We start from the raw sequence: 21,820 nt of genomic DNA, 5'->3' as shown, positions 1-21,820 counted from the left end.
GAGGTGGGGTTTATTGGTGTCAACAATTCTGTCGTCGAGGGTGTTTGCAGCTCGGAGCTAGGAACAATGGTCACCTCGGTGGTGACTTCGAGGATTGTGGAAGAACCATAACCTAAGGGGACCGTCTGAGTGAGAGTGACCACGATAGTCGAAACCGCGACCGACGTAGAAAACGGCAACGTCGCACTGGTGGTAGGCGCCACGGTGAGTTGGTCGGACGCAGAGGTCGGGAGCACAGCACCAGTGGTGTGATACTGGTACTGGCCCGAATCAGTTGGCAACCCGGCGTCACTGTCAGTAGTGGCTCCTTTGGAGCTAGACGGTGGTGTGGTGGGGAGAAGACTACTCCAGACGCTTTTGGTTGTTGAAATAGTAAGGTGTTCTGTAACAGTCACCAACACGGATGAGATTGACTCGCTGCTCATGGCGGCACCATATCCCGATGCCTGCGACGTTAAGAAAACGGGATCTGCGCTGCTGACCTCAGTTGGGGAGGAGTCAGTCCAGCTGGAGCTGGAGACTGATGGGCTGAGAGTAGAAGTGATGGTGACTGTGGGCTGGGCGCTAGAAAGACTGGTTATGAGGCTTGACTCGGTCGAGTGAATGCTTGGGAGTTGAGTAGTCTCAGAGCTTGACGAGGATGTGACCGAACCGCTCTCATGTCCCAAACTGGCGGTCTCGGATGGCTGCACAGTGTAGGTAACAACATAAGAAGACGGCCCGGACCCCGATAAGCCAGGAACAGTGTAGGTAACGAGGATTACTGATGCGCTCGAGGTCCCCGAAGGTGTATTTGCGGTGGGAACCGGGGACGAGGGGGTTGCGCGAGATTCGCGGGCCGGTTCCGTAACAATAATGGCCGCAGATGAGTCCCCAGATGTTCGTATGGCCGACAAGGAGTCATCACTGCTCGCCTCTGGGACCGTGATGGTCAGAATGGAGAGCGAGCGGACTGCGGTCGAGGTGACCAACGAAGAAGCGGTTGTGTCCGGGTAGTTATCCACGCTGGAGCCATAGGGGACGGCGCCGATGATGGAAGGGTTGGACGGTTCGGAATACGTGACAGTGACAGTGACATGCTCCGCGTCCAAGCCACCAGTCTCAACAACCGGCGACGTTGTGGTAGAAATTTCCGAGGTTAAGGTGATGGTGAGCGGGATAATGGGGACGGACCCGAGGGTATTACTGATGGGATGCGGAGTCAACACAGTGACGACCGGTGTGCCTGAGAGGAGAGACGGGTATTCTGTGACAGTGGTAACGGTGGTACTGCCCGAGATGAAGGCTGTGTAGGTCATGGTGACGGCGGTTGAGGCCAAAGTGACCGAAGAACTCGACACATCAAGTTCACCCGCCGTGGAGGCAACGGCGAGTGGGACTGGAGGGCTGATCGTGGTACTCTGCTGTCCGGAATCCAACTCAGCGGGGGCCGCGGTGGCGCTGCTTGACACTGGGGACGAAGGTGTGATTGTGATTGTTCCAGTGAAAGGCGTCGGAAGAAATGAGCCAGGAGAAATGGTGTACGTGAGCTCGTAAGGAGTTTGAGAAGCTGGGTCAGCTGCTCGGCTGGTGGGGGTGTAATGAACGGTGACGGTCGTGGTGGGTTCAGGATCGAGTGTGCTGCTCGGCAGTTCGTTCGAAGGCAAAGACCATGCCGACAAGGCCTCATTGGATGGAGTTGACGAGACGTAGATGGTAACGGTCACATCCTGACTGGCCGAAGTTGGAGTAGCCGCGGGTACGATGACGGTGCTGGTACCCAGAGAAAACTCGGGAATCGTGACAGTGATCAGTAATGTCGCAGTGTGGCCAGGGCCGTCGGGGTATGTCACAGTCAAGACCGAGGTAGCTTCACTGCGAACGGGCTTTGGTACCGTCACCGTCACCGTTGAATCGAATCCGAGAGAGGGCGTGGCGGTTGCAGAAGTTCCGCCGACCCAGCCGACGGACGAGGAGTTCGTAGAAATGGAGTCAGTGGAAACACTGGCTGTGACGAAAGCCGAAGAAGGATCGTTGGGTGAGATTGTAACCGTGACAGCCTTGGGAACGGGCGGAAGCCTTGTCACAGAGGTCGTGACCTGCCCCGTGTTGATGGGCGTTGTCGTGGTTCCATTTTCACGAGCCGCAGATGAGCACCCCGTCTCCGCTGGGGCCGTGGTCGTTTGACGCACCTCTGTGCCCGAACAAGTGGACTCGTAAATAACGTCGCTAGAAACAAGATTGCAGTGTCAATTGGAGGAACAAGAGAGAAGTGTGCGTCGGGGGAGTTGCTTACAGACGCGGGACGACGGCGGCCGAGGCCAGCCAACTGACGCCCAGAAGGGTCGCCAGAGTCGCCCTAAGACGCATCTTGGTGCAGCGCAGTCACCGAGAGAAGCTTTGGAGCCCGGTTTTTACTATGTTCTTGTGGCAGATTTCCTACAGAGGTTGCGCGACCAAACTCGAGGGACAAATGAACGAACGAAACGATTGTCTGACAGTGAAGTTAAGTAACGAATGGGCTTGACGACATTGGACACAATCCGGCATGGAACTGGGACGCAAGGTTGGAAGAGGAAAGAAAGATTGTGATTTGAGAAACTTGTGCGTGTGCCCGATTCGAGCCTGAAGGACTGCGAGGAAGGTACAACACAGATGGAGATCCCGCGGAAAACGAACATCACGCCATCCGGCGGCAAACAGGTTCTGACGGCAAGAACCACCGACCATATTTGGGTGCCTCTCGCCCCCCGCCTTACCACAACGCTGTTCAGTCATGATAACCAGCAGGAAGGCACGATTTGGGGAAGGAGCACATCTCGCTGACACGCAAATCCCGACCTTCGCGCACCCAAGAGACACCACAAGTTTGTAATCTTGCCGAGGCCGTGCAATTGATGCCTAGTCATCGTACAGGACATGGAGAATGTGTGGGTATAGTCAGTCCCATGCTGCGAACTGGTCGGTCTCTAGCCTTAGGGCAGCTTTCGCATTTACGGACGCGGCGACCATTGCCAGTCGTGGCGTAAGGATGTGGTACCAACCGGCCGCCACTGTGGAATCGATCACGCCCTATCCAAGAGACCTTGCTTCCCCCTTATTGCGGACTAATTCCAAAGAAGCCAGTCAGCGGACGCTTCCTGGACGAATCTGACAGCCGCAGCAGAGCAAGGCTGAGTTGGTGCCAAAATGTTACAGTAACTAATTGGCGGGATGGGAATTCCAACCAGCGCGAGGCTGGGTACATCTCAACCGCATCCCTTGAGTGCACAGCAACTTTGGCAGCAAACCTGGAAATGATAGCGCGTTGTTGCCACAAGCTTATACCGGATCATCATGGTACACTGGCCCGTCCTCCACGGCATGCGTGTTGCTCTCGTGAGCGATCGGTCGTCCAACCCGTATCCTTGCTCGCTCTTCCATTTTAGCTGCCCACATAGCGGCGCCTGCCGTGCTAGTGAGCAGGAAGAAGAAGCTCAGAATGGGGATGAGCTCCAGAACCATGGCAACCGTGCCAAACCAGAGGTATTCCCAACGCCTGAGCTTGAGATCTCTCTTTGTCTCTTTCTTGTCTAATCCCCTGAGCTTGAACCACCGGTGGTGTGATAGCTTGCCGAGACGGGAGCCGGTGATCATGATGAAGGCGATAGTGCCAACGTATGGGACGAGATTGAGGGGAAGGAACACGATCAGCTCGATGATTTGTATCAAGCTCCACGGTTGGTATTCGGCGCGGGCGGTCGGCTTTCCGAGCATTCGGACGGCGTTCGGGGCATCGAGGAAGAGCACGCGCTGGGGCGCGATGAGGTCGGTGAGGCCATGGTTAATCAGGGTAGCCTGGGCGCGGGTGGTTAGTTGACTCGCTCGACCCCACTCGGCCAGCACAACGTGGAGAGCGTGGCTCACGTCAAAGATGTCCACCCGGCATTCGTCAACGAAAAACCCTTCAAACAGGCCTTGGATGACCACTAAACCCTCCCCCAACACCAAAACGGTGGTGTTGATCAGGGCTCCCGCGCGACCATGGAAGATGAGGAGGAACAGAAACTGAGGCAAAAAGGCAAATGCGAAGAGGAGGAAGTAGACCAAGAATGAGATTATGGATAGCGGGAGCAGCCGGCTGACGAAGAGTGGGTAGAACTCGGGATGGCGCAAAAAGTACCAGATGCCGCGGATCGGGTAGGCTGCCGCCCTCAACGCACGCCTGGTGTAGGTGACGGCACCACGAACTGGGCGAAGGAGCGCCGCTGAGTCGGATAAGCCTTCGGACGGCATGATTTGTAGAGGTGATATGGCGCTTGCCGGCGCTATGACCGGCAGAGCAGGATATGTGTCACGGTTGTGTTGTGAATGTTAGAGCACCGCAAGACTAGGTTGTTCCAGCTGGTGGTTGTTTGAAGCTTGTCTCGATGGCAGGGTAGCGACGGCGGTCACCCCGCTGGCGCGTCCTTGCGGGCAGGCAACTTGGCAACTTGGCACGAGCTTGGGAGCGACAAAGGAGGGTTAGGGTATCAGTATACCTCGGCAAGAGTAACTTACCGTTTACCAAACACATACATGTATTTACAGTATTCCCTTGGGGCTTGGCTTCGATGATCAAAGTTCGATGGAGTTGTTGTGTCTGGAATCTGGTGTGGGATAGTAGATGTAAACAAAGTAAATTAAGAAAAAAAACCCTTCCCCGGGTTTTTTGCGCCGAAGAGTCGATAGTACCGAGGTTAACTATGGTGGTACAACTCCCATACCGCATGAACCTGATCAGACTGATTCAGCTTGAGCGAGATGACAACAAATTAGGTACCTCAGTACTCTATTTCATGGGTTCCAACTCCGGGAGAAACCCGTGACGATGAACGGCACAAGCAAACAATGTATTAAAAACAATAGTTCCAGAGCTCTCTCTCCGTCGCCAACTCCCGTTGAAAGTCCCCAAACTGACCAAACATCTCGTCAACCATCCGGAGCCATCGCCGGCTGCGTCTGGTCACGAAAAAGGCTTTCGTGTAATCCCAATACTCCGGAAACCAACCGGCATTCTCCCAGTCAACAACTCCACTCAGTCTTCCATATTCATTCACAAGAACATTTCTCATGTTAAGGTCACCGTGTGTAAAGACCATCCTATGTCCGCCGCGGTGGACCACCTCGGGGAGGGCACCGCATCGCAGACTCTCGTTAAAGTCGTCCTCGCTAAGAAACGGCCCTACAAACCCCGTTGCTTCGTCGTCGTCTTGCGCTGTATTGATCCGATAGTCGAAACATGACCCCCCGGCGGCATTGGCAATCGCATACTGCGAATCCCCAGGCATCGGAATCTCGCGGAGCGCTCCCAAATGCCGACGGAGATCATCAACGAGCATGCGAGTGGCTTGGTCGCTCATGGAATCGAGGCATAATCCAACTTTGTAGCCGGGGATTCGAGTGGTTAGCAGGTATATTTCGGTCGAGTTTGAGACCAGGTCCAGCGCGCGAGGGACCGGCAGGTTGGTGTGGCGTCTGACTAGTTGCAATGCCGCGTGCTCATTGACCAGGCTCTCGCGGCGAGTCGCCAAGTCGACCATCTTGAGATAGAGACCGAAGGGGAGTTGCAGTACATTCGGGCTGTCGGTGGCGCCATATATTCGAGCGCCAACAAAAGCGAGACAACGATATGCTCGAATACGTACAGCCCCGGGAACGTACAACCAAACTGACCCGATAATGGTGGCGGATATCTCGGAGAGGATGCCCAGGGCTGAGGATAATGGGGAGAAGAGCGAGGTGCAGGGTTGATTTAGTCGTTTCGAGGCAATGTCTTCCGAGATATACATCCATCGAACCGGGGTGGCGAAGTGGGATAGGATCTTCAACGCAGAACGGTCCGGGACTTTGATACCAGAAGACGAATGATCGGTGAGAGTTGCCGGTCTGAAATCATTGAACTCGTCGAAAATGGGCGGAAAATGAGGCCCGCCAGTCCAGCTTTTCAACACTTCATAGTACTAGAAGGCGATTAGTATAATCGGCGCCAATAACTATTTGATACTAGTTTCGTACCTTGGAGCTTTTTTTCCCGAAGGAGAGCTGGATATACCCCTGGGAAAATGCAGTTGCAGCGGATTTACGAACGAGCCAGTGGTTCTCGACGCAATCGAACGATTCTCCATCGGCAGACTCGGAGAATAGCCGCCCTGCCAACTTGAGGGTGAGGAAAGCCTCAAGGATTTCACGGTAAGACTAATAATAACACCGCGGTCAGGCTTGTATACGGCTGAGAATTGACGAAGAGGTACGTACGTCCGTTGCAAGTCTCGCAGGTCCAATCCTCGGGAGAAGAGCCATCACAACCAGGGGATCCCGGAACGACCCTGGTGTGCCTGTGATGCAACATTTCCCGCCGTCTCTCTTGGTGACGCTATCAAGGACCTGTTTGTCGTGTGTTGCGCAAGCATTATCGCGCATGACTTGCAGTTACATTATTAGGCTGGTTGTCTGAAGTGACGACATGAAGTACCGAGGTACCCTACGTATGCGGGATTGGGAATTAACTGATAACTTACATATGGCAATAACCCGTTTCCACTTGGCCAAAAACGCTTTCAAATCAGGCGTGTTGGAGTTGGCGGTGAGAAGATATGCTGCAGCTCGATCACGGTCGGCAGACTCCTCAACGAAGCTCTCGAGCAGCTGTCCATCTGGGTGTTCCAAACCCGACGTGCGAATAGCTGTAAGCGCAGCTTCGTAGTGGCTCTGATCCTCGGCCATGTTCAAGGCAATAGTGTTCAGACCGCGTGCATCAAACTCAGATGGGGAAAGTAATATGGTTAGGTGATAGATGTTGATTGCTGAATAAACTGGCAACGTCCAAGTTCCCAAGAGCCGTAACCAACCTCACAAGCGGTGTGAGGCGGCAGAACACGGCATCGCCTGGTTTATGTCAGCGTGTTTTTCTTCTGGCCCCCAAACCTTGAGCCGGGCGGCCAATGGTCACAGGCCCCGCCAAAGAATATGAAGTGGCGCGGTCTTCTTTCTGTCGCCGCGCCGCAAGGTGGTGCACGTCGCCACGGCACCGGAAACACCCCACCGCTAATAATAGGCACACGGTCTTGATTATCGGCTGCGTGTCTGGCCACATGTAGTACCGTTACAGTGTTCGAAATAGCAGCGGTTCATGTTGTCTCAGATGAGCTTTTGAAGTAACGTATATTATAAGCGAATGACCCATATAAGCGAGTGACCCACTTTCTACGCGACGCGATACCTTTGCACCCAACATCAATTTCCTCAACCATCTGAGATGCCACCTACTTTAAGAGAAGACCGGATAGTCTTGGCCCTCGAAGCTCTTCAGAACGACAAGAATCTGACCGAACGAGCCGCAGCTAAGATATATGGCGTCGACCGTAGAACCCTAGGTCGTCGTCGCGCCGGCAAGCCTGCACGACGCGATATGCCAGTCAACTCGCGTAAGCTCACAGATGTCGAAGAGCGTACGATAGTTCAGTATATACTTGAACTGGATGCGCGCGCATTTCCCCCTAGACTGCGTGGTGTGGAAGATATGGCCAACCACCTGCTCCGCGAACGCGATGCGCCCCCTGTCGGCAAGCTCTGGGCCCACAACTTCGTCAAACGCCAGCCACAGCTCCGTACACGTCGTACACGTAGATACGATTACCAGAGGGCCAAGTGCGAAGATCCAAAGGTTATTGGCGATTGGTTTACGCTTGTGCGGAATGTGAAGGCCAAGTACGGTATCCTAGACGACGATGTCTATAACTTCGACGAGACTGGGTTTATGATGGGTATGATCTTCCCAGGTATGGTAGTTACGACCTCAGATGGCCGTGGCAAGGCAAAGCTAGCCCAGCCTGGTAATCGCGAATGGGCGACTGTGATCCAGGGGGTTAACGCCCTTGGCTGGGCCATCCCTCCATTCATCATCCTGGCCGCGCAATACCACCTCGCCAACTGGTACCGCGAGTGCAATCTACCACTCGACTGGCGCATTGCGACTACCGACAATGGCTGGACTACCAATGCAGTTGGCCTTGAGTGGATCAAGCACTTCGACTACCATACGGCGCCCCGGACAAAGGGTATATACCGGTTGTTGATTCTCGACGGCCACGAAAGCCACCACTCCACCGAGTTCGAGCTCTACTGCCGGGACAACAAGATCATCACACTCTGCATGCCTGCACACTCCTCCCACAAGTGCCAGCCACTTGATGTTGGCTGCTTCGGGCCACTGAAACAGGCATACGGTCGCCTGATCGAGGAGCTGATGCGCGCACACTTCAACCATATCACCAAGCTCGAGTTCCTTTGTGCCTTTCGCGAAGCCTTCTTTGCTTCCATGACAGAGAGGAATATCCAGGGCGGCTTTGCAGGAGCTGGCATCGTACCATTCGATCCAGAGAGGGTGCTTTCTAAGCTGGATGTCAAGCTTCATACACCAACACCCCCAAACTCCCGGCCTGGTACTGCACAACCTTGGGTCTCTAAGACCCCGTATAATGCCCAGGAAACCCACTCGCAGTCAGACTTCATCAAGACCCGGATTGCCAGCCATCAAAATAGCTCCCCAGCTTCGGTGTTAGTTGCAGTTGACCAGCTTGCCAAAGGTGCAACGGCTGTAATGCACCAAGTGGCTCTTCTTCAATCGGAGGTCTCTTCGCTCCGTAAGGCCAACGAAGCACTAAGCAAGCGCCGGAAAGCCAAAAGAACACGTATACAGCTTGGAGGGGCACTTACTGTACAAGATGCACAGGATCTACTGGACCAGAGGGATGTGGGTAAGGGGGCACTGCAGGAAACACAGCCGGATAGTAGTGGTACAGGGGGGGCTCGTACGAAGGTTCGGCGCTGTGGTACATGTGGCAAGCCTGGCCATAATGCGCGCACTTGCCAGGAGGCTGTAGAAGTCGCTGATACAGCTATTTCCGATGTAATTGTAGTTAGTTCCTAGGGCTGTTGTATTGTAATTGTAGATAGTTGTTGCAAGGTAGTGGAGACTGGGTCACTCGCTTATATGGGTCATTCGCTTATAATATACGTTAAGGCATCCTTGCCGCTTTTCACCACCGGGTCATCCGTGGTCCGTGGAAACCAAGAACTACCTTAGCCAAGGTACTGTGCTACGGAGTTGGTTCAATGTTCGTTGTTGACTCCAAGGATGGCAGATCAATGCACGCGTCTACCCGCCGCATGAAGTCTCTAGAGTCTAGCGCACGCGGCGGGCCGCAAGAAGCCGGGGATTATTCAACGTCGGAGTCACACAACCACAGCACGCCCGGCAGCCCACCTCTCTCTATCTCTTCCCATTCCGTCGTTTTATTGTACTAAATCCGGGAAAGTGCCACGGGCGGCGAGCCTTCTCGTTGTGTCCTGGGACACAACATGGCCCCCACGTGAACGTGCTCCAGCCCCCAAAAAGCCAACGGCCCCCAACAAGCCATGCCACCCCCTATTGAGTCCACATAGCCAGTTCAGGAGACCCCTTCCAAGCTACCTCGGAAGTGTCGCGGCTAGGGACACCTTGCGGGCTGGCTGAGGCTCGCGTGACACATCAGGCGAAGGTGGTCCTCTCTCCGGAAACCCCCAAGCACCCGGAGACGCTTGTTACTTCCCAAATTGGCTATCGATGGGCTTCTTTCTAAGGGATAATGGCTCTGCCGCATGGTGATGGTTTCTAAACAAACGCAGGTTTGAAACAGGATGGCCGCAGGCGGCGCCAGTTGGGCTTGAGGCCCGACCAAGGGTTCCCCTGAATATCGACGAAGGCGACAGCACGGGTCTGCCCTGTCGACAATGCAGTTGGCATTTAGGTCAGGCTCTATTAAAGCAGCCTTTCTTCCCATGACAACACAGTTATTTCCAGACTCCAGCACAACACACAGACACTAGCTTCCGGCATTTCCAGCATCAACTGTTCATTCATATCCTCATCCTTCGCTCTCCTCTCTCTGCTGTACCTCTCTAAGAAACTGCAATCATGGTCCTCAACGGCAGCACGCTCCCGAACACGGTTTACATCTCCCTCAACTCGCGTCCTAAGAAGGGCGAATACGTAAGTCCTGCGTTGTTCAAAATCCCGCCACAATCTCCAGGGCACCGTAACTAACTAATGACTACAAAGCACTGGGGAATTGTGATCACCGATGCAAACAATACTGCAACCCTTTATCATGCCTCCAACCGAAGTGGCCCATGGCAGTTCCAGGCCAGGGCCATCGGAGATCCTGGCAAGTCCATGACACTCATTGTCTTGGTGAAAGTCGGTACCGTTAGCAAGAACGGTATTGCGGCGGTGATCCAACAAGTCCCGGCCGATGGCAAAGCCTCGAAACGCAACGGCGAGGCCTTCAGCTGCCGCACCTGGGTTAAGGATGCCCTGGCTCATCTTGTGGCAAAGGGGAACATCGTTCTGAAGGCCGATGTTGGTGAGTGCCGACTCCGTGGCTATATCCTTGCGAAGAGTGATATACTATATCCATTGGCAAGCCTCATGCTAACATTGTGTCCCAGAAACACTGCAGGAAATGGCCAAGAAGTACGGTGCCAAGTACGCTGGCAACGCCGAGCAGGGCAGCGGACCTTACGTGGTCAACTCTCCGACCACCGGGTCCCAGGACTCAAGCTCCTCTGTCAAGTCGAACACGTCGAACAAGTCGGTCAGGTCGACCAAGTCCACTGGGAAGTAGACATGACGGGATTGTGCCAAAAGATACCAAGGTCTCCGAGGCGGGTTCCTGGGATGCAGAACTTCTACAGAAGACTGGAAGATGAGGGTTATCATAGAATGCACTAGCTCGAGCTGGGCTTGAGTAGACAAAATCGAAGATAGCTATACCAGTCCAGCTGACCGACGAACCGTAAAGCAGTTGTGCTTGCATGTATGACATGTACTCACCCTCTGCCCCCCGGGCGAAAAGAAAGAAAAAAAGCCGAATCCAAGAGGTAATCAGGAAAAGAAAAAGACGAAAAGGAAACCGAGTAAAAGAATAATAAAAGTAGACCTCGGGGCTCCGAATGTCTTTCTTTTTGTTCCTCTAATCGAAGGTTTTGTCGGCATCTAAACTTGGGGTTCGGCTTTTTTGCCTGCCTACTTAGGTGCCTTAATTATCCTGCTATATCACACCCTCTCGCATATCTCAGTGCTCCATGCAGCTTCATCCTTAACCGTCACGCCTCAGCTTCGTGATTAAATCCTGCGGATAGTGTGCGGAGGGATGTTGATAGGCCTTTGATTATGAGAGGTTAACGTTTATTCATTGCATTTAATTGAATGCAAAACAAACCTACCTTACCTATTCGTTGCAAGTGTACCTATGTGCCGCCGAAACCTACGGCCAGAGGAACGAAAATAAAGCCACTGGGAAGTCAGAGAGGTTGTGTCAGGAGTCACGTGGTACATTAGGTACAGTTAAGCCCCAGCCGACATCGCACTGTAAAAAAAAGATTAGGTACCACACATTTCCACCTTGATTTTCCTTTCCTTTGGCCTCAGCAAAAGTACTCCAGTCTTCGACGTCACTCACCAAGCCCTCACCGCCCCCGTTGCTCTCCCGCGCATCACCCACCGGAACAATGAACGAGGCACTCTGCGATCTTTGCAAACTGCTGTTCGAAGGAGGCCTTGAAGCTAAAAAACTTAACATTGACGAAGAATGGGATGATGAGGAGGTGTGGGGTTTGGCGAAGCCTGCCCGTCCACACCACGGTAGCGTACGAGATCTCGTCGAATGCGGACAGACTCGGTGCCTTCTGTGTGCGGCTCTTTGGGCCTCAGTAGCAGAAGAAGAGAAGAAAGACTTGTGGTTAAAACCGGATAGCGTCCAGCAATCGGGTCCAGAGATTTCGCTGGCGGTCCGCCTCAACCCTCATAAAGACGGGCGCACCTTCACAATAAAAATGGTCTTGGTAAAGTTTGGCATGGAGGATACGCGAGAGATTACTTTCTACGGTGCGTTGGGTTGTTGGCTGTCCGTTGACATTCATTGACGTCTGACGGTTGTCATATGCAGCAACGGAGGAGCCGGATCCCTGTCTACACCACGTCACACAACGTTTGCTTCTCAGGCCCGGGGAGAAATTGGAGTTCACGGCATCTCCTCGCTCAATGGAATGGGTAAGACAGATGATGCAAGAATGCACGTCAGGTCATGACAGATGCAATAATACGCCCACCTCATGGCTCCCCAGCAGGCTCATCCATCTGGGCGGACCAAGCCAGCTTCCGCGCGTAGTTGAGACGGCAAGGCTGTCACCGGGGTTGGATACGTCACCCGCCATTAAATACACGACCCTCAGCCATTGCTGGGGCACTGTTGGCACGTTCAAGCTGTTCGAGGAGAATCGGAAGGAGTTGTACCAGGGAATAGCACCAAGCAGCATTCCGAAGACATACTTGGAAGCAATGGAGGTTACCGAGAGCCTTGGCCTGCAGTATATCTGGATAGATTCCTTGTGCATTATTCAGGATGATCCGGATGACTGGCAGCGCGAATGCACCAATATGGCTGACGTCTATCGGTATGGTTACTATAACATCGCCGCCCTCGAGGCCACCGATAGCCATGGCGGCTGCTTTCGCCAAAGAGACCCGGCACATATTTCTTCAGTCATTGTCGAGACCAAGTGGGAGGTCCAGGACCGCTGTCTCTGGGAAACACGGCCTTTTCCGTATCGCTCCTCAATCCCCCAGGAAATCGAGAAATCACCGCTTCAACGCCGGGCTTGGGTTCTCCAAGAGCGTCACATGGCGGCACGGATTCTTCATTTCGGCCAGAAAGCCGTATTTTGGGAATGCAGGACGCTGGTGGGATGCCAGTCCGGTGACGTCTTCAAGAATCCGTCTTTGCTCAGCTACGGCGCCCCCAACGCCCCCAAACTTTCGCAGCAGGAGGTTCGACACATACTGTGGATATGGTCTTATATCGCCACCCGCTACACAAAAGCGGCACTCATTTTCAAGAGCGACAGGTTCATTGCTATCTCGGCCGTGGCCCGCCAGATACAACCGATATTAAGCTCTGAGATGACGGCGAAGGTCGAGTATCTGGCTGGGTTATGGACCTTGTTACTTGAATATCAGCTGATGTGGTCTTCGGACTCCCCTGACACTGCAACACGCATATCAGAAGTTGACCAGTTGGCCGCGCCGTCATGGTTGTGGGCCTCGCTCAACGGGCCGGTCACCGCCTATATTCTTCCCTGGATTCACACCTTTCAAGTGGCGATAGCCCGAGTTGTTCGCCACACCATCGTTCCGAAATTTGGGGACCCGTTCTTTGGCCCAGAAGCGCAATCCAAAAGCGTGCTTGAAATCAACGGCCTGCTTTGGAGGCTGGCGAATCCGACGCGCAGTCGAGAACATCACCACATGTACCCTTCCAACCACCCTGTACATGTAGCCATCAGTTTTCGTTGGGATACCACATCTCGGCTGCCAGACGTTGAAACGGCCATCTTCTTACTACCCGTCATCTTTGATCGACCAACAAAGTCAAATCCCCTACCCCCGGCTCGTAATGACGGACCCATCTCTCTCGGCGGTTTAATTCTTCATCAAGTCGATGACTCAACGCCCAGGTTGTCGTTCCAGAGGATTGGTACTTTTAGCATCGGCGTCCTGCGTGCTTCTCCAGCTCTTCGCGGCAAGGCATGGAGAGAAAGGCTTGATAAATGCATCGTCCTCGTCTTGGAGCATGGCATTGTCTGGCCGAGCCAATATGATAATCAGCCGCCACCATCGATACCCGCTCACAAGATCTGGATGAAAGCAACGTCACACCGTACCATATTCCTGGAGTGATTCGGGTCGTAATACCAACTTCAACAAACGTTGTACGAGTTCAGGGAACTCAACGTGCTAGGAAGGATTGGAGAGTGGCTTGGTTCAATCTCCCGAGATTGATCTTGGTTTCCAAGATCTGAAGTTGGTATGTAAATACGGTTCATAATTGAGAGTGTACATGACATATCCTAGCATGTGCTAACACCACAAGCAGGGCACACCTCGACCACCCCCCGCCACCACCAACCACCGCACCACACCACCACCAACCACTGCACCACACCACTTACTCACTGCAACGTGATCGCCGCCGACCCACTGCTCCCGGGCCCCCCATTCGCAGTATACCCCTCCGTCGCCATAATGACATAATCATGATTCCCCAACCGCATGCCCACCTTCGCCCACTCATTAAAATGGTTTTGCGTCGTCACCGTCCCCCCCACGCGCTGCTCCTTCCGCACCGACCAGTACTGCTGGAAGGTGCGCGTGCCCTCGATGGACGGCTTGTTGACGCGCGTGCTGCTGAAGATCTCGTACTCGCCCTCCGCCGAGGTGAAAGTGCCTTTGGAGGTCCACGGCTCGTTGGGTGCCAGGTCCGCGTGCGCCTCGATGATGTAGTACTCGATCAGCGGGTTGCGCGTCCAGCCGTATACCGCCATGTAGCCGGGGCCGGTGGCGTTGTAGGTGCCGGTGTATTTGATGGCGCTGGGGTGGGGGGGTTGGGGGTGGTTAGCAAGGTTCCGGTCCAGTCCAGTCGTGAGTGTGAATACACCGGTCGGGTAGGGGGGTGGGGGGGGGGGGGGGGGGGAGTCAGGGGGGGAAGAAGGCAGGATTGGGCCTCACCGGTTGCCGCCGTAGCTCCAGCCCTTGCCGCACACAAACCCGCCCTTGCTGTTCCAGCTGGCGGTGTAGGAGCCGCCGTTGCCGTTGTTACAACGGATGTTGCTGCCCCCCTCGGACCAGTTTTGGAAGTAGTACCCGCCCTGGCGAGGGTTGAGGGCATTCTCGGTTTGGGTTTGGGGGCCTGGCAGAGGACCAGCGAGCACGCTGGGTGCCACGAGGCTGGCGGCGAGGAGCGAAAACTTGACCATGGTGTCTGAAGAGTGGAAGGAGGCGCGGTTGCTGATCTGGTGAGCCACGGACCGGGTTGAGGTGGTGAGATACCGGTTTTTTATACACCCAGATCGACATCATATAGTCCGTTGCAACGGTAGGCCTACCCGGCCCTGACGATCCATTTGCTTTCATGACCCAGGCTGCCAAGAATAGATGACATTTTCCCGGGGAGGCTTTGCACCATGAGGTTGCATGCATGTGACTTGACATACGGCCAACGCACACAAACTGGTGATGGTAGGGGACCATGGACACCACTGTACTGTGGTTGTGATATTTAGCCTGAAGCAGGCGAGCGTTGAGAGTCCTTCCTTAAGGCCGACCTTCCTGATATTAGAGGGCTATGTAGTCCATCGTCAGATGCCGACCTGCCATCGAACGCCGCCAAGCTTCGTGTTTAGCGGTTAAGCTTGTTAATAAATGTCCGAATATGCGGGGTATTAATCCCGTTCACTGCCGGCATCACTTATTCCGGGGAGGGTCGTATTGTTGACAAGCTACATATATATCGAACCCCTGAACGCCGTTGACGTTGAACAACCACCGTTCTTGGCAAGATGCAACAACTACATTCAGCGGTCGAGCGGCTCTTGGCGAGTCCTTCAGAGCCGGCGAAGGATCTGGTAGCCCATGGATGACTGGGACGAAGACAAGGATACCCCTGGCGATGACAAGACAACAACAGACGACTGCATTCTAGACGGAAAGTTCACTCTTCACAGTAATACGGCGACATCGCCTTCAGTTTAACAACGTTATAAACAGAGGTGTCTTCCATGATGCGTGCGGCGCCGTGGCGAGGTACTCTATTCAAGACTATACTCCTTGATCAGCTTCTCAGCACACGTGGCGCCGGTGATATCTGCACAAGATTTCTCGTCAGTGTCATGGATATACCAAGTCAGCAGGGCTACAGGGACCGCAACTTACAAGCAACGGCTTGGACATGGCAGCTCGCCAACACCGGCACAACACTCATATCCGCCACGCGCAGACCCTCGATGCCCATCAAACGGAAGTCTTTATCCACCGCGGCGCCAGTATCACCCGGCTTCCCCATCTTCACCGTGCCCGTCATATGCCAACTCGACCCAAACGTCTGCTGCCAGTGGGCGAGCAAGTCCTCGTCCGACTCCGACTTGGGCGCCACGAGGGTGGATACCGTGTCTTTGGCGTATGCCTCGGTCTTGGTGAAACGCAAGGCCTCCCGAAGCGCCGCGATGGCGGCGCGGCGGTCGAAGGGGTGGTCGAAGAACTTGGGGTCGAAGAGCAGCGGGACGTTGGGGTCGGAGGATTGGAGCTTGGCTGTTCCGCGGCCCTGGGCGTTGTAGGGGAAGACGAGGAGGCACGAGTAGCTGAGGTCTTCGTTGCGGAAGTTGGGCAGGAACCAGTGGATGGGGAAGTGTGTGAGCATTTCGAAGTGCGGCACCGTTTCCGAGTTGAGGTATCTTTGTTCCTCGACGGGGAGCGACTTGAACTCGGCCGAGGAAACGAGCTCGTCGGACTTGAAAAACCCGATGCCCATCTCGGTGGCGAACTTGGTCCATGGCCCTGTACCGGTCTTCTTCCACTCCTCCAGCGCCGCATCCATCACCGCCTGGTTGCCGTAGAAGCCGGCGCGAGCCGTGCTTTCAGGTGTGCGGGTATAGACGAGCGGGCAGAACCCGTGGTCGCGAAGGCCCTGGCCGATAGGCGGGGAAGCATGGACGACATGGATGTTGTATTGTTCAAGTTGCTCCTTTGGTCCAATTCCAGAGTGCATCAGGATTCGCGGAGTGTCGAGTGAGCCCGCCGACAAAATGACCTCCTTGGAAGCCAAGAAACGCTTCCCGTTCGACTCGACACCAACGGTCTTTTTCCCTTCCAGCAAGACACGCTGCACCGGAGAGTCTGTCACGATGGTGAGGTTCTCCGGGCACGGTACCAGCAAGTCTTGTGCCGTGGATCGTCGCCCTTTATGTGCCGAGCTGATCAGCAGCGACATGCCGATCGGGTTGCCCGAATTGTGGTCAGGATTTAACGGGTACCCTGCATGCTCAAACGCCTCAAGCATGTGCACGACGTCGGTCTCACACTCGCTGGGAAACCCAACGCGAAGGAGGCCGGATGAGCCATGATCCGATGGCTCTGCGGCCGCGTACTTGCTGCTGATGCCCTCGGGCAGGGTGGTGTCGAAGTTTTCGAGGCGTTTGAGGCGTGCCTGAACAGGCTCCCACCGAAAAGCATCATCCCCCACGAGGCGTGCCCATTCCTCATAGTCGTCGCGAGCACCGACGGTGAAGACACCAAAGTTGATGGCGCTGGATCCACCGAGACCAAGGCCTCTAGAATAGTCCAGCTGCCGATTGCCGCAGTTTTCTTGGGGCGTGGTCTTGTAGCCCCAATTCATGTCCTTATTCGTGAAAGTCAGCCAACGCTGCCCGTCGACTCGAAGGTTTGGGTCTGCATTTTTGCCGCCGGCTTCCAGTAGGAGAACGGTGGGTTTCTTGGGAGAGTGGGCTAAACCGTGTGCAAGTGCACACCCCGCGGGTCCGCCTGGTTGCCATATGATCGTCAGCATCCCCCCTCCCTCAGAGAGCCATCTCGGTTTCGGTAAGATACAGATAAAAAGAGGGGTCACATACTCCCAACGACCACAAAGTCATATTGTGATGCCATGTTGGTCCAAGTTCCTGTATTAGTCCCGTCGTGGAGGACAGGGGCCGGGGCTGTTCTGAGCAGAAATTCCTGGTATGGTACGAGGTAACTAGCGCCGTGGCTGACGACAGTGTTTGCGGCTTGCTGTTGGGGGGGAAGAACGTGGAAGAATGGTTTTAAGCCAAACGATTCCAAGCCCAACTTGATCACCGGAAAATGGGGACTGAGTAAGACATCGGCGGGTTAGGTAGCATTATTGGCTGGAGAATGCCGACGTCCCTGCCCAAGCCATCACACAGCTCACCGCCAAATATCCACCGATTCTCCCCTTTTTTGAGACTAGTTTGCCATGTGGCGGGCCGGAGCCAGTCTTGGATACCCCAGGTTTTGCTTTATTTGGACGCGAACGTTTCGATTCGGCAGCATGGCCAAGGGGCGCTTGCCACTCCCTGCCCGGACTCACCACACCGACGAGCCAGCCATGGTCGTCATAATGCACATTTGCGGAGCACCGGCCAATCTTGCCTGGTTAGAGCTCGCAAGTGCACCCGCACAAAAAAACTCGTTCATGAGGATCAGCGAGTCAGAGCACAACGCTCGCGTTTGTCCCATCTTAGCTTGCCTCTTAGTCTGCACCAAGTTCGTACTTGATTAGAATAGTTGGCCCAAGATCTGGAAGGAGGGGAAAATGATTCCGCAAGACTCCATCTCGTGTTGCCAGTTGTTACCGTTGTCTTAACCGTTCCCCACCGTAACACGGAGAACCAACAGCACGGTTCCAAGTTTGACAATGTCTGGAAACACTGAAGCCTTCACCCTCCTCTCATTGGTCGTAGTCATCATTGTTCTCCGGACCGTTGTCCGCTTGAGAAGTGTCGGGTTGCGGGGATTGCATCTTGACGATTACCTGATGCCCCTTGCCGGTGTAAGTTAACCGCCGTTTCGCAGCAACCACAAGTCTCTGCCTCGCCTAACCCACGACAGATCCTCTGCATAATCGATTTGGTAGCGGCGATTTACGTTGTGATCAAAGCCCATGGCTTGACCAACAGTTACATGACGAACGAGGAGCGCGCAGCTCTCTCTCCGGACTCCGAGGAGTACGCGCACCGTGTCATTGGATCCAAGATTCAGGTCTTCGGCTGGACCTTGTACGCTGCCAGCCTTTGGTGCATCAAAGCATGCGTGGCCATCTTCTACTCGAGACTGACGTGAGTAACTTTGTTCCCATCACCTGTCACATTCATTAATTCTCGAGGCAGTGCGAACCTGGCCAGTTTGCAAATCCGCGTGTATATCGCGTATGCTTTTATCGGAGCGACTTGGTTGATTACGACTTGTCTTCTCCTTTTCGGCTGCTGGCCCATGTCAAAATATTGGCAGATCAACCCGGACCCTGGGAGTAAGTCTTCTCGTTTGATATCGAGTCTCTCAGATTAGCACTAACCTCCATCGTAGTTTGTCAACCTACCAACTCCAAACTCTACGTCCTGTCCGTCCTGATCCCTGATGTCCTCACGGACGTGTACTTGCTGTCTATCCCTCTGCCGGTTGGTCATATTACCCCAACGTTTTCCCGCACCAAACGCTGCTAACGGCAACTTTGACTAGCTTCTCTGGGCTGTAAATATCGGCTTGAAGAAAAAGATTTCGTTGATTTTCCTGTTCTCTGGAGTTATCTTTGTCATTGCGGCAGCCATCATCCGTGGCGTCGTGATCCTCAATGTAAGATGGCCCCAATCTGCACAGCCCGCCAAACAGGACCGGGAAGCTTACATGCGTGTTTATTCCAGTCCGGCCCTGAAGGAGCTGTTTCTGGTAGCGAATGGGCCATCCGCGAGGAATTTGTCTCCATTGTGGTCTCCAATCTGCCCATCCTGTACTCACCAATCCGAAGCTTCTGCAACAAGATCGGGCTCAGTGCCCTATTCTCCACACACGACACCAATAACAACACACCCTTCGAAGGTAGAACCATTGGCGGGGGCGGAGCTGGGGGCAGCTATCCACTCCGAAAGCCCAACAAAGATCCGCATGGCACCGTGCCGGCTTGGGGGAGCGATGAGCAGATCCTGTGCGAGAATGGGATACAGGACCCGGCTAGAGACATTGTCGTGGCTCGGGAGGTTGCGGTCGAGTCCGAGGCCGGGTCGGTCAAGGGCCCGCCTGGTTCAAGTTGGGCTACATCAGCAGCAAGCGGTTGGAATACGGAACCGAGATCAAGGGGTTAATGCAGAGGAATCAGGAGCTTCCACAACTTTCCGTCTTTTTCCACTATTTGCAATTACCGTTTTCTGCCATGTCACTCACTATCTATGCCGTTATGAGGCGCCGCTTCCGTCAAGACCATGTTCAGTTCAAGCTCACCATCGCCCTCTGTTTTTGCTTGTTGTGTTCACCTATAATAAACACAATGAAAACCGACGACTTCTGCCAGCGGTGATGCTAAACACCGAATCTGTCTCCTTGGAAGGCGAAAAACCGCCAGGAATCCCCGATTGTTTGAACAAGAGGCTCGCTCAGAACCGTCTACCGGTACTCGTCGGCTCGTCGTTGGTTCAAGGCCGCTGATCACTTGTATCACGATACGCGAGATAGCGCTGCCCAACGCTGGAAATAGTCCAAGAGGTGAGCATCACGATCATGTTGCCATTTGACTTTAGCCGAACATACACACCCAGCCTTGAATATCCGCTGGGACCCTTTCGTCCGCTCCAGCGGCCTTTCTCAACTGCACCAACCGTCAATGGCAAACCTTATTGATCCATCAAGCCACGCAACGCATCCCGGTTAACGCCTAGAACTTGGCGTCATGATCCGGCCTTTGAATGTTGCTTTTTCTTCGTGCATTGCGCATTTGAGACATGGAGGGGCCCAGGGGCCTGGCTAGCGGTTTAAGGATCTGCAAATGTCTTGATGGAATCGCCGAGAAGCTGAACTTTAAATGGGAAATTCCGTTTCTAAAAGCGGCGAGCGTGCGGAGATCGCCCTATTGCACATTTATTTTTGTCAAGCCAAGTTCTCTGGTATTGCCTCCCACAAGTTGCGGTCGTGAGGTTTGTAAAGCAAAAAGGAAACGAGGTGAACCTCGAAGGAAAAAGATAGAGACTCGGATACCGGGAGTCGAACCCGGGGCTGTTGAGAGAGCAGTCACTCCTGAGAAGTGAGAGTCAACGATGTTACCGCTACACCATACCCGATTTGAATCGTGTGTGGTCCCGATTTGTTGGATTCGGACAAACGGAAATGGCATTTTCTTCGCGCAAAATTTTCGATGTGGGCCAGGGGTCACTCCTTTTCTTTGAACTGCTTGGTCCAAACCATTTTGCGCTCCACCCCTTTCCCACTCTTCAGGGGTCACCCCCCCCACGCCCTCACGTCACTCAAACAGCTCCCGCGACGCAACCCCGCGTCGGCGCGTCCAACTCACTCGCTCGCTAAGGTCTAAAAACGACAAGATCACAGCCAACACTCACCCTCCACAACCATCAACCCACCACCCACTACCCACAATGGAAGTAACCTGCGAATGCAAAGTAGTCCAATTCACCACCCCAACCCCCGCCCCGCTCAAAGTCTACCACTGCCACTGCCTCGAATGCCGCAAGCAATCGGCCTCCGCCTACGGCACGAGCGCCATCTTCCCCGCGGCGGGCCTCTTCCCGCTGTCCGCGGACCTGGCATCGAAACTGCGGCTCTGGACCCGCCCCACCGACTCCGGCGGCACCATGGACTGCTACTTTTGTAAGGAGTGCGGCGTGCGCCTGCTGCATCGCATCCGGGACAGTGATGGCACCGAAAGGGAGACGGTGAGCATCAAGGGCGGGGTGGTGGCCGGGTTGGATTGGACGGGTGCGGCGCATATTTATACGAGGAGTGCTGTGGTGGAGGTGCCTGAGGGGGTGGAGGTGTGGGAGGGGGCGCCCGGGAAAATGGCTGGGAGGAGGGAGGGTTAGGAAAGTACACAGGAAGGGGGGTGAAGGTTTGGTTTGGGAGCTGATGACTGCCTAGTAGTTATTTTGGGATCCCAGCTCTACCTGGCCAGCTTAGCCGTTGCACTGGGTTCGGGTACGAATAGATGGCGAACGTGGTGAAGAAACCCGGAGTTAAGCTCGGGGAGACATGGAGGGATGAAGCCAGACTCGGTCTTGATTCGGATGCAGTACCATCGGTGCTGACGTGAGTTTACCAGCCACGCTTTCCACGCGCCGTGCGTCATCTTTGCTCGCGAGACATCGTGACCGAGACCAAGCTGGTGTCCTCTCCAGCACAACGCGTGAAGGAAGCCACAAGAACCATGACATG

General features: G+C 54.4%; 9 protein-coding genes and 1 non-coding gene across 10 annotated transcripts; 4 read left to right on the top strand and 6 right to left on the bottom strand.

Moving 5' to 3' along the window:
* Positions 1–3,028: 3,028 nt before the first annotated feature.
* On the bottom strand, positions 3,029–4,393 carry F5144DRAFT_3667 (uncharacterized protein). The gene is made up of 2 exons (XM_066784446.1): positions 3,886–4,393; positions 3,029–3,816 (listed from the first exon to the last, which is right to left on the bottom strand). Exons 1-2 carry the CDS (start codon positions 4,252–4,254, stop codon positions 3,301–3,303), a joined length of 885 nt encoding a protein of 294 aa, XP_066647652.1. The 5' UTR covers positions 4,255–4,393; the 3' UTR covers positions 3,029–3,300.
* A 262-nt stretch (positions 4,394–4,655) lies between these two features.
* Positions 4,656–6,829, bottom strand: F5144DRAFT_552718 (kinase-like domain-containing protein). The gene is made up of 3 exons (XM_066787762.1): positions 6,256–6,829; positions 6,016–6,195; positions 4,656–5,960 (listed from the first exon to the last, which is right to left on the bottom strand). Exons 1-3 carry the CDS (start codon positions 6,418–6,420, stop codon positions 4,854–4,856), a joined length of 1,452 nt encoding a protein of 483 aa, XP_066647650.1. The 5' UTR covers positions 6,421–6,829; the 3' UTR covers positions 4,656–4,853.
* Positions 6,511–6,723, bottom strand: F5144DRAFT_468953 (uncharacterized protein; the record flags this gene model as incomplete). Its single annotated transcript, XM_066785003.1, has 1 exon — positions 6,511–6,723. A coding segment is annotated over one exon (213 nt), but the record flags the coding sequence as incomplete, so codon positions are not given.
* A 3,126-nt stretch (positions 6,830–9,955) lies between the features above and the next one.
* On the top strand, positions 9,956–10,771 carry F5144DRAFT_478986 (uncharacterized protein; the record flags this gene model as incomplete). Its single annotated transcript, XM_066785131.1, has 2 exons — positions 9,956–10,030; positions 10,100–10,771. 2 exons carry the CDS (start codon positions 9,956–9,958, stop codon positions 10,769–10,771), a joined length of 747 nt encoding a protein of 248 aa, XP_066647649.1.
* A 694-nt stretch (positions 10,772–11,465) lies between these two features.
* Positions 11,466–13,880, top strand: F5144DRAFT_3632 (heterokaryon incompatibility protein-domain-containing protein). Its single transcript, XM_066784412.1, has 2 exons — positions 11,466–11,926; positions 11,988–13,880. Exons 1-2 carry the CDS (start codon positions 11,551–11,553, stop codon positions 13,775–13,777), a joined length of 2,166 nt encoding a protein of 721 aa, XP_066647648.1. The 5' UTR covers positions 11,466–11,550; the 3' UTR covers positions 13,778–13,880.
* Positions 13,881–14,049: 169 nt separating this feature from the next.
* F5144DRAFT_521663 (concanavalin A-like lectin/glucanase domain-containing protein) lies at positions 14,050–15,046 on the bottom strand (the record flags this gene model as incomplete). Its single annotated transcript, XM_066786722.1, has 2 exons — positions 14,606–15,046; positions 14,050–14,467 (listed from the first exon to the last, which is right to left on the bottom strand). Exons 1-2 carry the CDS (start codon positions 14,851–14,853, stop codon positions 14,050–14,052), a joined length of 666 nt encoding a protein of 221 aa, XP_066647647.1. The 5' UTR covers positions 14,854–15,046.
* Positions 15,047–15,456: 410 nt separating this feature from the next.
* On the bottom strand, positions 15,457–17,718 carry F5144DRAFT_500428 (uncharacterized protein). The gene is made up of 3 exons (XM_066786371.1): positions 17,503–17,718; positions 15,809–17,413; positions 15,457–15,740 (listed from the first exon to the last, which is right to left on the bottom strand). Exons 1-3 carry the CDS (start codon positions 17,534–17,536, stop codon positions 15,685–15,687), a joined length of 1,695 nt encoding a protein of 564 aa, XP_066647646.1. The 5' UTR covers positions 17,537–17,718; the 3' UTR covers positions 15,457–15,684.
* A 432-nt stretch (positions 17,719–18,150) lies between these two features.
* On the top strand, positions 18,151–19,805 carry F5144DRAFT_616551 (uncharacterized protein). Its single transcript, XM_066791845.1, has 6 exons — positions 18,151–18,440; positions 18,500–18,726; positions 18,778–18,917; positions 18,974–19,065; positions 19,127–19,240; positions 19,309–19,805. Exons 1-6 carry the CDS (start codon positions 18,306–18,308, stop codon positions 19,744–19,746), a joined length of 1,146 nt encoding a protein of 381 aa, XP_066647645.1. The 5' UTR covers positions 18,151–18,305; the 3' UTR covers positions 19,747–19,805.
* Positions 19,806–20,623: 818 nt separating this feature from the next.
* Positions 20,624–20,715, bottom strand: F5144DRAFT_t2. The gene has a single exon. It is a non-coding gene; the product is annotated as a tRNA-Glu (tRNA).
* An 84-nt stretch (positions 20,716–20,799) lies between these two features.
* Positions 20,800–21,471, top strand: F5144DRAFT_521657 (Mss4-like protein; the record flags this gene model as incomplete). Its single annotated transcript, XM_066786721.1, has 1 exon — positions 20,800–21,471. The coding sequence occupies exon 1, from the start codon at positions 21,028–21,030 to the stop codon at positions 21,469–21,471; it is 444 nt and encodes a 147-aa protein (XP_066647644.1). The 5' UTR covers positions 20,800–21,027.
* Between the last annotated feature and the right edge of the window lie 349 nt (positions 21,472–21,820).

This window comes from Chaetomium tenue, assembly GCF_020726465.1.
Source record: "Chaetomium tenue strain MPI-SDFR-AT-0079 chromosome Unknown F5144scaffold_1, whole genome shotgun sequence".
NCBI classification, from domain to species: Eukaryota; Fungi; Ascomycota; class Sordariomycetes; order Sordariales; family Chaetomiaceae; genus Chaetomium; species Chaetomium tenue.
Note: the sequence above shows the minus strand (reverse complement) of the source record. Positions and strands in the feature narration are given on the sequence as shown.